Genomic DNA, 15,207 nt, shown 5'->3' with positions numbered 1-15,207 from the left:
GCATAATCAATTTCATTATTTGAGTCACGTTTGCTAAGTTCAATGCCTCCCAATGCTCTTGAAGAAAATATTCATATGATGAAGTAGGGAACAACATCCTTTCAATTAGAACTATTGAGATGTAGAATGGGCTGTCCCAGGAAATAGACTCACCCAGACTTACCCTCACTAGAGGTCTTTAAGCAAAAGCTGGGTGATCCCATGTTAGGTATATTGCAGAGAAGTTTTGTCTTCAGTTATGAGTTGTACTGGATGGTCTGAGGTCCTTTCTGTGATTCCATGTTGTTTTGGAGTGGGGCTACCATATAGTGCATGAGGCTTTTGACTTAATTTCTTACTTCTTAGTAACACTTTGCAATATTTTTCACTAAAAAATTTTCTATTTTGACAATGAATCCACCAAGTATTAAAGCATACGTGACTTAAATTTGGAAGATCTTATTAAATTTTTAACACAATTTCAATTCCTCTTTATTCACTTTAACAGATGTTTGTACGAAAACTGTAACTATTTTCATGGTGATCCTTGTAACAAATGCTCATTAGCACTGTAATACAAAATAACCAAACATTCCATTAAATGATGCTTCATTGCCTTTGAGGACAAAAATAAAACCATTTCTACCAACTCCTTTTTTTCGTCTCCAAGGCAGACCTGTAAACTTTCATTTACAGTATCAATATTATATGATTGATTCAGTTCCTCTAGTATTTATGGATGCTTACTGGTCACCAGACAAATGCCAACAATTAATGTTCATATAGTCCAATATATTGCCTAGAAACGTTTTTTTATACTGTTTCCATTTTTTGTCCCTGCATTTAGAAAATTCCGTCATTCACTCGGACAAGAGCTACAGGACAGTCCTGAACACACTGTATGGACACCTGTGAAAGATTTACAGGATAAGGACTTGATTAAATTAGAACTGAAAAAACCCAGATAGTTTTCCATCTTTAACAATAGGAGTACCCACACTGATGAAACCACACATCTATCCAAGCAGTATGCAGATTTATAACTTCTGGTATGCCTTGCACAAAGGTATGTCCAATAGACCTATCCAGAAAGGATAACCAGGGAGGTAAGACCATACATGGCCACAGTAATGTTGTGTAAAAATATATATATACTTTTAGGAGAAAGTGGGCAGATGGGTAAGGATGTTTTACTTGGTATGTGGAGAATATGTAGGCAGAAGTGAGTCAAAGTAGGCAGGAGAGAGGCCTAGTACTTCATATAACACCCGATGGTCCTAGTAGAGGAAGAAAAAATACGAAAACACAACCCTGGGCCTATAGTAACATACTATAGAAATAATCCTGGATTAATTTGTCTTTAAAGCAACATTAAAAATTTCAAAACCTATTCAAATGATCACTAGTACTCATGTAGTCCATTCTGCATCCTTAAAGAAAATTCCAGGGCAGAAGACTTATTGGAATAGGCCCTTTGGGCAACAGCATGATGCAGAAATACAAATGGAAGGGCTTTGGAGCCAGAGTTTTTATTCCCAGGCAGGTCCCAGCTGCATGATATGGGCAAATCTCTCTCCCTGTCCAGGCCTCAGTTTTCTCATTTACAAAACGAGGCAGTGGGTGGACACTGGATCTCCAAGGTCCCCATCTGGAAGGATGAGTCAGGATGACTCTTCTGTTGCTTGGCACATTTGACTAGAGAAGACACTTCCTGGAGCTAATGCTGCACATAGCAACCAACATGCCTCTAGGCTGAGGCACACAGGAATCGAAACGGGTGACGAAGAAAGACAGTTCAGTTTTGTAAGAAACAATATATTTTATTTTTCTGACACCACAGCCCTGGCGAGTGGTTTTGTACCAAATTTAATGGAGGTTACACAGAACGTTTTACGCTTGGGAGGGGGTGGGAAAGGGAAGGAACCACAAATTAAAAAAAAAAACCCCAAAACAAAACAAAACAAAAAAAAACCCCACACACAAATAAAAATCCTGGATAGCTTTTAGCATCTGTTCCACTCCCATGTTAATAAAATCACTTGGGGGATTCCTAATCAAAGAACAGAAAAAATACTTGGGGGGTGGGGGGGAGAAGGGAAATGGAAGGATGGGAAAGAGAGGCAGAGAGGAGATAAAGAAGACTGTAAAACACCAGAGCATTCCAAGGACAGTCTTTCCCTCCTGACACCAAGAGAATTCTAGGCATGGAGGAAAAGGTAAGGCTCTGCTAGATTATTTTATTTCCCCCAAAATAACACCAAGTATTGCAGCTGCCAAAGAGAAAAGGAGGGCAGGAAGGCAGAAGACAGTGAGAAGGGAATAAATTTACAGAGGGTAGGCAAGGAAGAGTAAAGGATGACTATGACCATGACTGTGTAGGGAAGAGGCAGAAGGTGCTGACAAGCACCCAAGCTGAAAAGAAAAAGAAATGTCCTAAACTTTATTACTTTAAAAGAAAGCCCCCTCCCCCCACCCACCCCCTGCTGAACTTAGTTCCTTTTTTGTGCTTTTCATTAATACTCTGCTCTGAGGTCGTAGTTTGGTTTTTCTATACAATGGAGTTGAAAGAAAACAGTCCAAAGGTCTGCCGATGGGTTCTCCACCTAAAGTAAACAGCCCGGCATTCATTCCCATTCTCCTCTCACCCCAAAGACTAAAGTCTCTGCTAAATTCCCTTTTACAATATAGTACAGTACACAAAAAATAAAACCCCAAATAAAACAAACAAAAAAAAAAAACAAGAGTCCTGGGAGAAGCCAGTCCGAAGGACGTAAACATACAGAGAATGGTGCAACTCATGACAAATGGCAATTCTCAAAGTACAGCTACAGAGTCTCAAAAGTAGGTGCCATCATGGGATACCCAAGTCCACAAAAATAATTTTTAAAAAATAAATCTTAAAAAAAACACACCTGTTGATTAAATGAATAATTTGTTTTCAGGTAAATTCATACATTCGAGTTTTTTTTTGTTTGTTTTTTTCCCCCAAAGCAGCCCTCGGGTCTCTGTTCTCCTATTGCGTGACCAACTGTACTTCCTGGAGCTCCCTTAAAGCAGCTCTCAGGACCTGGAATCTCATCTCGACAAGGATCAGCACATCCAGTCTTAGCAGCTTAAAACATCATGTTCCCTGGGTTTCCAGGTCCTTGGCTAAATCCACCCATACCCACATCAGCAGCCATGCCTCGAGGCCTCATCTGTGGGGGGATCATGATGTTCTGTTGGGGTCCCATCATGCCCTGCATTGACATCATCATGCCTGGAGAGCCCACAGGCCCTGGGTGGGTATATAGTCCAGCAGGGGCCCGATCTTTGCCAGGAATCATGCCTACAGCAGCTGCTGGGTTGCTCATCAGGGTGGGCTGGCCAGGCATTGCAGATTGTGCTGGTGACATCATCCGATGGTGAGGTCCCATCATGCCTTGCTGCAGAAAGGCAGGTGGTCTCATTGGGTTGTGTCCTGGCATGGATGGAGCTGTACCAAGGGGGATATCTGGAGTTCCCACTGGACCTGGGCCCCCCATGCCAGGTAATGCTAGTCCCATTCTTGGGGCCTGTTCTCCTATTATCCCCTGCATGTGTGAGAACCCAGGCCCAGGACCCTGGGGCTGTTTGCGGCCTGGGACTTCCCCCCGAGGAAAATACTGCAGTGTCTGGCTGGGCTTCTCTGACGGGATAATCCGGGACAGATCGAACTCAGGTATTCCAGTGGCTCCAGGTCGAATCACTTCCTGTAGGTCTGGATCTGTGAAAACTGAAGGCATGTTGTTTCCCAGGACGGTGAAGGAGTCAGGACCCCCTGGGCCTCCAGGCTTACAAAGTGCTGGATCTGTGGAACTTTGGGGCAGGTTGCTAGGACGGCCCAGGGGTCCTTCCCCAGGAAAGCCCATGCCTCCTGGAAAGTTGCCTTGACCCCCACTGGGGCCATTGTGGGGAAACGGCACCTGCTGTGGAGGAGACTGTACTGGAGGGAACCCCTGAGGGAACCCCATTCGTCCTTGAGGTACCATGGGAGGCTCTTGGGACCCGTGCCCCATCATCGGATTGTGTGACATCAGACCGGGCCCCACGGGAACCCCATGAGGAGGTATACTGGGTCCCATAGCATTTGGAGAGGGCATCTGGTTGGAGTGAGAGAGTGGCTGCGTCATTCCCATTGGGCTAAGGGTTGGCATCGGAACCCCTGGGTTTGGGCCTGAAATTCGAGGATTCTGGGGGTTAATGCCCATTCCTAGGAAAGAGAGAGAGATGACAAATGAGTCCACAATTTAGCCCGGTAAAGCAATTCTGTTGATTGTTCCTCTCTGCGTGCTGGGGTTTGTAAGGGGGAGTAGTATAAAAGTCATCCATACCCTGCTCTTAAAGCGCTTGTAGCCCAGCCCTGGGGACTGGCTTTGTATCCCAGGAACAGCAAGAAACTATTTCAGAAAAATGTGACAATCATTTATTAAGCACCCACTGTGTGCAGAGCTGTGTTCAAGGTTGTGGGGGTAGGGGGAGGATGAGGGAGATACAGGTGCCATAAGCCCTGGTACCTGCCTTCATATGTGGGTAAGACACAAAATCAAATATATATAATAAATACACAAAAATACAAGATAAATGCATCAGAGAACTGCAAAACAGAGTATGAAGTTTAGGGGGAAAGGTTACTGATTGATAGTATGGGGAGGATGAAGAAATCATGGAAAGCTCCTGAAGGTGGCATTTGAATGGGTCTTTAAAGGAAAGGTAGAAATTCATCAGGGCAAAGAAGCGGAGAGTGAACATTCTACACATCAGCAAAGGCCCAGAAAAAGCAGCATCAACTCCACCACTGGGAACCTGAGGAAGTCATCCAGGATGAGTGTACCAAAGAGTGTTGGAAAGGAGTAACAAAGATGAAGGACTCCCAGACCGTGCCAGGCCTGGAATCCAGACAAAGAAACATGACTTCTGTTTGGTAGTTCATAGGGAGCCACCAAAGATTTCTGAGCACAGGAGCAAGGTGCCGAAGCCTTCCTTGGGCAGCAGTGGGAAGGGCAGATGGGATGGAAAAGAGAGTAGAAAGGGGAAGGCCAATTAGGAGGCTGTTCCAGCAGTACAGGTTAGTGGTAACAACGGCCTATAATAAGACAGTAATGGGGGAATAAAGAGGAAAGGGATATAAGAAACACTGAGGTGGAAGAGTTGACGGGACTTGGTAACTGGAGGGCTGTGAGAGGTGAGGGAGAAGGAAGGACTGAAGATAACTCCAAGGATACAAACATGAGACAATGTGACAATGGGGCTGGAGAGAGAAGCAGGTTTAGACTGAGGGTGAGCTTGGTTTGGGCTCTCTGGCGGGACATCCAGGTAGAGCCATTCTGCAGGTTACTTGGAGTTGTAGAGACCTGACATTGGGGAGAGAAGTCAGGAGAGAGAGAGAGAGAGAGAGAGAGAGTGTGTGTGTGTGTGTGTGTGTGTGTGTATGAATATGTCATGTGCACAGAGGTGGTAGGTGAAACACTGAGAGGAAAAAACCTTACTGAGAGCATTAGTGAGGGAAAAAAGACTAAAAATCAGGTTAAACTGTATGTTACACATTATGAACTACTATAGGAATTCAGAAAAGAAATACACGAAAGTGTGACTTTTTTTTACTCTCGATGTACTTAACCAAGAATTACTGAATTTCTGGCACCGAAGAAGTTTAATAATAGAACAGTAAGAATTATTTCTGGAATGAGTTAAACATGGAGGCAAAGAGACAGATCAGAGGGCCAACCCTAAGATACAATGAATCAAAAAGGGTAATGATTAATCCAAACATAATTTTATAATTTTCAATGGTCACATTTAGAATTTGCTTGCTATCAGAGCTGGGGCTTAATAAGCATTTGGTTTTTTTTGTAGGAAAGCAGGGATATTAGCAAACTGGGGAATTAAATCTTCCCTCCACAAATAGACTTCCAGTGCAGTACCTATAGCACTTACGTTTTTAGTTTATTCTACTGAGGGTGCCCTTGAGATTGAAATCTGTCACAGTGGTGAGGTTGTCAGACAGCGTATCTTACCTCATTTGTTCATGCTGATCTCTAAATAAATGTCATGAGTAGTGACTGGAATGGAACTGGATATTTGGCTGCAATCTTGATTTTTCTCCACTTAAAAGCAAAATCTTACTTGATACAACCTAGGACATTTCATCTCATAATGGTTTATTCATTTTTAGAGTGAAGAGTGAAGGTAATCTATTGAAAAGTGGGAATGGAGATTGGTTTTTCAGATGATTTCAGTAATTTTTAAGAACTGCCTGTTCAGATATGGTGGCAAGAAGAAAACCTGACTATACTACACTTCTAGTGGGATTTCAGGTCATAGGAAAGAACTCTCATTTCCTTTGTTCATGTAAGAAATAATGGCTATCCACTGCCTGAAATCTTGTAACTATCTTTCAAGGGAAATACTACATAATTCAGTACTGTCCAGTCAGTGTCTGAAGAAACTGTTTCACCTGCTTCCTACTTGAAGCAAATCCCCAAGTAGAGACCAAGAAATTAATCCAAGTGTACCCTGGGACTTCTAAGAGCTCCTCTCTTCATAGTCTGAATTCAGAGAAGAAATGGCATCTTCCTTCAGTCAAGACATTTTAATTCTTATTCGATGCCAGTTAAAGGAAACCACTCTGAGGATATGTTTCAATATCTCCAACTGCCCTGTTTAGAGAGATGATTCAGGCCTATTAATTTCTCACCTTCTCACAACGCTGTTACCAAGAAAATACTTTAAAAATCCTCTTTCTTAAGTTGTGACCATACAGCCTTTCTCCCCAATTCCTTACCTGGCATGTTATTCATTGATGGCAAGTTGGGAGATCGAGCTGGAGGGGAGTCATCATCTGAACTGGCCACAGTCTTGATGGCATCATGGTAAAGTGGGGTGGAACTGGGCATTGCAAACTTGGACATTCGAGACATCATGATGGAGAGAGGATTCTGGGAAAGGGTTGGTTCTGGAGGCATTGTGTAAGGGGTGCTAGAGGGAAGACTTCCAGGAATATTCACAGAAGCAGACTGGCCAGCAGTAGGAGGTGGTGGACCACCTATGAGAAGAGAAACCCATACAAAAAAGAGATAAAAAACTAGATCCTTCCTGAAATAAAGGATGCTTGCTTCTAGGATACATGGAATATGAAAATCAAGAATGAGCTAGATTTTCCTCAAAGAACCCTGGGAATCTAGAGAGAAAGAAGAAGAATTTTTCAGGGCATGAATCAAATGTGAAGACAAACACACAAGGTACTTTATGTTAGAAATGTTACTCAAAGTTTAGTCTAAAGGACAGTTTGTAGAAAACCACCATATTAAAATACTGAGACACAAATGGGCATGTTCCTCTTTTCAATTAGTTTGGAATTTATCTTGTTTTGTGGGTATGAAGGGAGCTTAGGCTGAAGTTTCATCCTAGACACTAATTAATTTTTCTCCACGCTCTCTTCCCTGATTCCTGAAATCAAAAAGATTATTGAATGGAAGGGGCTGTTCTATTACACCACTACCATCCTAGCGAGATGCTATCCACTGGCAAGAGAGAAACTTTAGCTTGGTGAGAAGAATATGCTCTGCTGTTTTGAGTCTGATCTCTCTCCAGTGGAGACAGCATGAATCTAGTTAAGTACCTTATAATTGTCCTCCACTAGCCAGCTCTGGTCCCATTCACAAAATTAATCTGATCGGTGTATGAAAAATCTACCAATGGATTCAGTCTTCCATGTGAAGATGGCAGTCTACTGAGAAGTTAGAAGCAGTGGTTTCCGTGGTCAGCATTTACTAGAACTACATGAACAGTCCCTCTCCTTTGATCTGCACTAAGTCTGGATGGGGCTCTTGCTTCCCTCATCTTCAAGTAAGCCACTGGCCTCTTATAGAAGTCATGTTTATCCGCAATTGAATAAGGTTTTGGCATAAATGAGTATTGTCTTAAACATAACCCAACTTATCTCTATGGGGTTCTCCGGATGTATATAAATTATTTTGTTGAATAAGAAATATTCCTCCCTCTCCTCTCCTGTCCCTAGTAATGCCTACGATCCAAACAGAAAGCATCCTCTGTTTTGACTGGGGCACTATACAAATCATCTTTAAAAAGGGGAGGGAGGAGTCCTGATAGGAATAGGAGTTCATAGATATGAAAAATAATTTTGGAGCCTATCTACCAACATCCAAACGTTTCCTTTTGATCACAGGATGTTTTTTGGCCTGGCCACTCAAGATGGTGCTTTAGAAGCTATATTCATCTTCCCCTCTCCATGTACTTCTGGGATGGGAAAGTGTACTGACCTGACTCTACATTTCCCATCATGGCTGGGGAAGCCATAGTGAGAGACGTTTTGTGGTTTGGAGGGATCCCGGGACTCTGTAGTGGAGGTTTTGGAGAGGAGGTCCATCCAGGTGAAGGGGCAGGAAGTGATGGAGATTTGAGGTGAACAGGTGAAGCAGCAGCAGACCCCAAGACAGGAGGGGACTTAATGGAAGCAGCAGCAGCTGGACCTGCCAGCATGCCCGCCAGCTGGGATGGAGTCTGGGGGGACTTGAGGTTCCCCGAGGGTGAGCCCAACATTGGTGACTGGACCTGGCGCATCGTGGGAGACTTCAGAGGATTAATGCCTGGAGAATGCACCTGGCTAGCGGCAACAGAAATATCCAAGGGCTTACGTCCCAGACTGCGCTGAACAGGGGGAGCGGTGTTGAGGCTGGCAGGATTACTGGACGGGTTGAGAGGTAGTGGTGGCATGTGGCTGAGCCGGCTATTAGTCCTTTGGTCAGGCCCAACTGGGTCTCTAAGATTCCGAAGACCATTGTTGCCGCCCGGACCCTGAGACATGGGAAGGAAAGGCCTAGGGCCCATGCCATACTCCTGCTGAGGGTGATCACCAAATGGCAGGGGCACCATCTTTTGCTGGGAGGGGAGCATCTCAGAGCCACCTGGCCGTAGTTTCATCATCTCCTCAGGACCCACCCCAGCATCCCTCATTTTCTGAGGTATCATCTGTGGGTTGGAGCCCATATTGACGTTCAGATTTACATCCCCCTTCATGCCACCAGGGACCATCCCAAATTCAAGTTCCCGGCCAGGGCCAATCTGTGGTGGCATTCCTTTTGGGAAGTCAGCCCTAGAAGGGCTTAGGGGCCCCTCTACTGGTATACGGGGGAAAAGGGGATTATTCCCAGGCTCCATGTGTCGCTGAGACCCTGGGATCATCCTATTCATCTCAATGTTGGGCCTGATTCCTTCTATACTCATCCCTGGGGGGAGGCCCAACTGCTTCTCTGCCAGCTGTTGCGGAAACATCTCATCAGACAAACTTGGAGGATTTGGGAAGCGTTCACCTCGGCCAGGGCCACTAAAGACCCCCTGGCCTGGAGGGAAATTTCGGCCATCCGGAATTTTTGGCACATCATCTGGCCAACTAACTCCAGAAAGACCTGGTCTGGATGCAGGGTTAGGGACATTTGGCCCCTCCATTTCAGAGTTCATCATTCCTGCAAATCCGGGAAGACGCATCTGACTTCCTGGCATGTTGGGGGGAGGAGCCACGCCCCTTGGGGGCAGGGAATGAGGCATATTTATGCCATCAGCAAAAGGCTCTGGGCCTGCAGGCCCCCATCCTTCGCTGGAAGCCATCTGGTAGGGTGGGGGAGGGCCCCGGACCACTCCTCGGGGCCCATGCTGATGGACCATCATGTCCTGCAGGGAGCACTGCTGTACAGCCACCTGCTCCTGTTTCCTCCTCTTCTCCTCATAGAACTCCTGCTGCAGCTTCAGCCATGCCATCTGCTCAGGAGTCATGTGATCCAGGTGGTCGGGGCCCATAGGCCCTGGCTGGGAATTCATGGGGGGTGGGACCATCTCCTCGGGGGAAAAGGGCATCTCTCTGTGTCCCTGAGGGCCAAAGGGAGCTCCCACATCGGTCCTGGGCCCGGGCCCTTTCCCAAGGCTTTGGGACTGGGCCATCATGGCCTGGATGGGCCCCTCGGGCTTCTTTTGTGGGCCATCAAGCACGCCCGAGCTTTGCTGGGGTCCCGCACTCTGTGCCCCAGAGAACTCCTTCTCATCAGGGAAGAGCATGCGCTGGATGTCTCTGAGTGTCTGCAGTGAGCGCTCCCGATGCTCCAGCTGCTCCTGAGACAACCCATCGGGGTTCTCTCCCAGTGAGGGCGGCTCCCCACTAGAGACTGGGGGAGGGAGGGGACCTTTGGGATCCGTGGTAGAGCTACTACTCCCCTGGGAAACAGGGGTGATTGCTCGATTGTTGGGGGTAGAGTTTGGCCCAGAACCGTCTGCAGGCAGTGGTGTGGAATTGGCCGGGCTCCCTGCAGAAGGAATTAGTTTGTTTTCCACTCCAGGACTATCCTGATCCAGGGGACAGGGAGGAGCGGCAGACTTGGGTGCTGGTGCCGGAATGGGTGGAGTTAGTTGTAGTTTGGTATTCTGGGAAGAATTCTGGTCCTGGTTGGCCGAAGCTGGAGGCTGCTGTGGTAGTGATTTGGGATCATTCCGAAGGGTAGAGATCTGTGTATTCTGAGGATAAAGGAGAGTTTTAAAGAGTATTAGTAAAATGAATAACAAGGCAATTAGAAGAGTTGACTGTGCTGGCAACTATACACATCTACAATGACCGTGGTCACTTCTAGGGACACAGCCAAGGTAGAGAACCCAACCGACAGAAGACCCAATGGCACTTTAGCCTTCTCCATCAAAGGCAATGGGACTCTCCCCTGCGCTAAGAGAGAGGCTTCAATAACATCACTGGCATGCCACTGGATTGAATGATGTCTAAAGGTCTGCCAGAGCAAACACACTGGAGTATCTATTTCGAGGAACAGGTTGATATCACATGTCCTTATTTCCCACTACTGTGTTTCCAACTCAGGGAAGGATTAGTTTCCATGATGTGGGAGGTTGATCCTAACACCTTCGCTTCTCTCAAAGTTACAACTAGGTGTTTAGACCTCCATCTGCCAATCAAAAGTCAATCATATTTCTAACAGAAAGAGAACATACGTTTGGCAGAGTGCAAAGCACTCTAAGCAGGGGGCAGTGGGCAAGGCAGGCCTCTCAGGTTCCATTTCTCCTCAGTCATAACTACTGAGTCTTCCTCCTGGAGTTTCCAGGGGGCATTCTATCTCCTGGTTTCTTTTTTCAGTTTGTGATCACTGATTCCATATTTGATAAGAATTTTCACATTAACTGCAGTAAGTTAATCTGTTAGCAGGAAGCTTCCGTGGAGAAATCTGCAGACATCTAGCTCATGGTGTCTTTTGATCTGTTCTTTCCAATGGGCAGTAAGAAGCAGACCAGCTCTCACACTTTGGCCTGCTGCCTCATTATCACTTATTAAATACCGAAGCTGTATTAAGTCCTGGACAAAGGTAAGGGATCCTGCAATCTACAGAAATGACTGGCATATGCTGTTTTTCTTTAAAAAGGATGTGGATTTGGGTGTGGTGTTCATCTAAATGCTAAGTTTGTGGAAAATTGAAAAGAGCCCATAAATGGAAATGGAAAACACATTTAAAGACCCTCTGGTCACTTTGGGGATACGGCTTTATTTCCAACCCATTTAGCTATACATCCTTTTTGCTTATCTCCTCATCTAATCTTTTGAGTATTTATTTGTTAATGTTTGTGCATCAGTGATTACAGATATTTTTATGTGAATCATTTCTTGAATTTAGACATACACACACACATGGATCAGGCATACATGTATTACTTCTTGGAATGTTTCCCTTCAGTTTATGTTCTAAAAGGCAGGATCAGGATACAAAAAAGATTTCTTTAAGCAGGATTATGAACAGCCATAAATAAAAAGTTGCACTCTAACAGAAGTGTGGCTAGATTAAACTGTATTTGAAAAAGATGTGGGTGAGCTTACTGAGGCAGGAATGTAAAGAGTTAATGCAATACAGTCCACAGATCACATGAAGAGAGGCAGAGTCTAGAACAAGAAAGTTAAGTGTCTCACTGTAGTTTGTCTTAATTAGACCATATGTGAAATACTATGATCAGTTCCAGGTGTCAAATTACAGGAAAGAAATTGGTAAGCTGGCCAGCATGCAGAGAAAGGCAACAAGACTGGTAAAGGTCCCTCTAAATCGTGTCACGTGAGAATCAGCTGAAGAAATTGGGGAGTCTTTACTACAGAGAAGACTTAGGGATAATATGATAAATGCCTTTCAAATACCTGAAGGCAGCTGTTTTCTGCTTGGCCCCAGAGATCGAGGGTTGAGCAAAGAGTAGAAGCTACAGAAGGTAGATGAAGGCTTTAGGGAAGGAAAACTTCATGCCCTTTGAGGTCAGGCTTGGAACTTTACTTGGGAGTGTTCTGAATGGGCCATCCCAGTAAGTACTGGGTGCCCAACACCAGCGGTCTTCAAGAAGAGACTAGACAATAACTTTTCAGGGATGAGGTTGAAGGAATTCTAGAGGACTAGCTGGCCCTATGTCCCTTCTGACTCTACACACCGCCCTTTACCAAATTGGTATGCGTGTCAGATTATTCCTTTTCTAAGGTTAGAAGAGATGAGTCCGTTTAGGTCTGCACCATGAACGACGTCCTACATGGTCTATGTTTAGTAAAAACATTAGCTGTGGTAGTGCTTGTTCTGAGAGTTCTCCTGTTGTTACCCTGAAATTGCTATTTCAAGTTTTATATTATTATTGATCTTTTCCAATGTCTCATCCCTACAACTAGACTATAAATTCCTTGGAGCAGGAATACTCCCTTGTATAGTGAATGCACTCAGCATGGCGCCTTGTACATTGTAGCTTCATAGATGCTTGATCTGCTATGAAGTGCAATCTTGTATTCAGGACAGTAAGACTTCTCTTATAACCATTAAGTAGGAGAACTGACATCTGGACCTAGGCCCTTTCATGAGGAGACTAGCAGTCTTGCTACTATACTAAGTGGCAGAATATAAGTTCCTTGAGGGCAGGGTCTGTTTCATTTTTGTCTTTGTATCCATAGCACTTAGCACAGTGCCTGGAACAACAGCAGGCACTTAATAAATGCTCACTGATCACAATCAGTACCAAATTCCAGACAGTATACCGAGAGTTAGACAAAGAACAACTATGGGATAATCAAAGGACTTAAAAGTGTCCAATAAGCATTTTTTAAAAACAAAACTAAAATTAAGAACCCCATGGGCAGACATTAAGACTCCTTATTGTGAAGACCCAGAAACCACTAAGGCTACTGTAGTACAATGGATAAAATACCAGACTTGGTTTCAGGAAGATCTGAGTTCAAATTCTGCCAGGGACACTTACTAGATGTGGGGCCTCGGGGAAGTCAAACTTGACCTCTTTCAGACTCAGTTTCCTTCCCTATAAAACAGGGACAATACTCGTACTTACCTTATAGGATTGTTATGAAGGTCAAAGGAGACAATCTTTGTAAAGCACTTTCCAATTCTTCAAGTGCTGTATAAATGCTAATGACGATGAGATTGATGAGAATGACGAGGATACTTTTTAGTTGTGGCCTTTTTCCTGGTCCTTCAGCTGACTTAAGATTTTAAACCTTGTTCTATGCTCAACATGTGACCTGAGATTTACCTGGGCATACTTCAAGCATATTACAGAAGAAAACAGATGCGGTGAAAGACTACTTTGCTCCCCAATATTAACTGTAGCACCTACTATGTGCCAGACTGAGCTAAGTACTTTTTTACAAATATTACTTAATACTTCCTCACAACAGTCCTGGGAGGCAGGTACTGTTACTATCCCCATCTTATAGATGAGGCAAACAGAGGTTAAGCGACTTGCTCAGGGACACACAGCTGGGTAAGTGGAGCTGGGTTTGAACTCAGGTCTGCCTAACTCCAGGACCAGTGCTCTATTTGCTGCGCCACCTGCTGGAAGAAGAGAGCCCATGCACATGACAAACTACAGAACCAGAATCAGAGGATCTTGAATTTAGAACTGGAAGTCAGATATCCCTGATTTACAGACGAAGACAGAGGACGACCCTGGCCCGAAGTCTCGTGGGCAGTCAGGAGCTGGACTAAAATCTAAACACAAATGATCGCTCTTCCCCAGAGCTCTGACCACTATCCATACCAGAGGCACAGCACTTCTTTCGGTCTTGCTGTTTGAGATGTTCTGGATGTGGAAGGAGACGATTGTTTCAGCTTGGCCCTTCAGCACAGCCTCAGCAGCCCTGTAAGGATGCAGGGAGATGTCACATCCCAAATACATCAGCACTGGTGGCAGCATAACCCACATTTAGTAGAGGGGTAAGGGCAAGTCTGCGTCTTTTGTCATCCCATTCCTGTCAGGGGCTTGTGAGAGTGGGGGAAAGAGAGGAAAGGGTAGGCCCAAGAAAGCCTGGGGTGGAAGGGCGGCCATCCTATTCTAAAGAAGATCCTTGTGCCCAGGCCCCCCTCCCACCCCAGGAAGTCCCTTGCCTTTTCAAGACGCCAGCCTGGGCCAGGTGAACAAGGCATTCTGTCACACCCAGTCATTGCCCTGGGGTTGTCGAGCTGGAGAGCTCTGAACCAGGATGAAAATGAGAATGAGGGGCCTTGAGAATCCCAAACCATGGTCAGACGCATGCGACAACTACTCACTTATTGGCCATCTCAGTAGAAAATACATAAACCACTTTGGATGGCGTCTTCTGGTTAGCAGCTGGCTCCGGCGCAGCCGTTTGACCATGGGAGGGGGTGGAAGACCTCGGGGCTGAAGCATTTGCAGGAGTCATGGAGTGTGAAGGATGCTGGGAATCCTGAGGCTTTATATGATCTGCAGAATTACACTCTAAAGGAAAGAAGAGATGCATGCACGTTTCAGGAAGAAACAGAAAAGAGAAAGAGGGGAAAAGAAAAAAATGCCTCTTCCCCTCCACATGCCCAGAATTTATTGCTTTGTAGCCCAAACCAACTCTGAACATTCCCAGAAATGTCTTGCTAAGATAAACCAATTTCACTCTTATGGAAATATTCAATCATCCTTAGGGTTAAATTGCTCATTCCGACCCACATGGTTGGGGCCTGCTTTTACAGGGAAAGGTCACACTTTTACCCCTGAAATCTGAGCTTCACATCTTAGCTAATTATTCCTTTCGTTGGCATAGGTCAAGTTCCAGAAAAAAAGGAGCTAACAGGCTTGGATGTTATCATGTTGGGGGAGGGGCAAAGAATAAAAACCATAGCCTCAGTCAGCAGTCTCAGCCTCCCCCCTCCTGACTCACTC

General features: G+C 45.2%; 1 protein-coding gene across 7 annotated transcripts in view; it reads right to left on the bottom strand.

Moving 5' to 3' along the window:
* Positions 1-1,778: 1,778 nt before the first annotated feature.
* The window catches only part of BCL9 (BCL9 transcription coactivator), a 117,061-nt gene continuing 103,632 nt past the window's right edge, over positions 1,779-15,207 (bottom strand). For 6 of the 7 annotated variants that reach the window (XM_072644597.1, XM_072644602.1, XM_072644600.1 and 3 more), the window contains 5 exons: positions 14,583-14,772; positions 14,074-14,173; positions 8,280-10,521; positions 6,782-7,042; positions 1,779-4,210 (listed from right to left, as the gene is read on the bottom strand). In XM_072644597.1, the coding sequence (XP_072500698.1) occupies positions 3,093-4,210; positions 6,782-7,042; positions 8,280-10,521; positions 14,074-14,173; positions 14,583-14,772 (3,911 nt within the window). In that variant the 3' untranslated portion in view covers positions 1,779-3,092. Of the gene's footprint in view, positions 4,211-4,400; positions 6,657-6,781; positions 7,043-8,279; positions 10,522-14,073; positions 14,174-14,582; positions 14,773-15,207 lie in introns of those variants that run through there. The other variant, XM_072644603.1, reaches the window with a different exon arrangement.

This window comes from Notamacropus eugenii, chromosome 2 (genome assembly GCF_028372415.1).
Source record: "Notamacropus eugenii isolate mMacEug1 chromosome 2, mMacEug1.pri_v2, whole genome shotgun sequence".
Taxonomy (NCBI): Eukaryota; Metazoa; Chordata; class Mammalia; order Diprotodontia; family Macropodidae; genus Notamacropus; species Notamacropus eugenii.
This window is presented reverse-complemented; position numbering and strand designations above follow the sequence as displayed.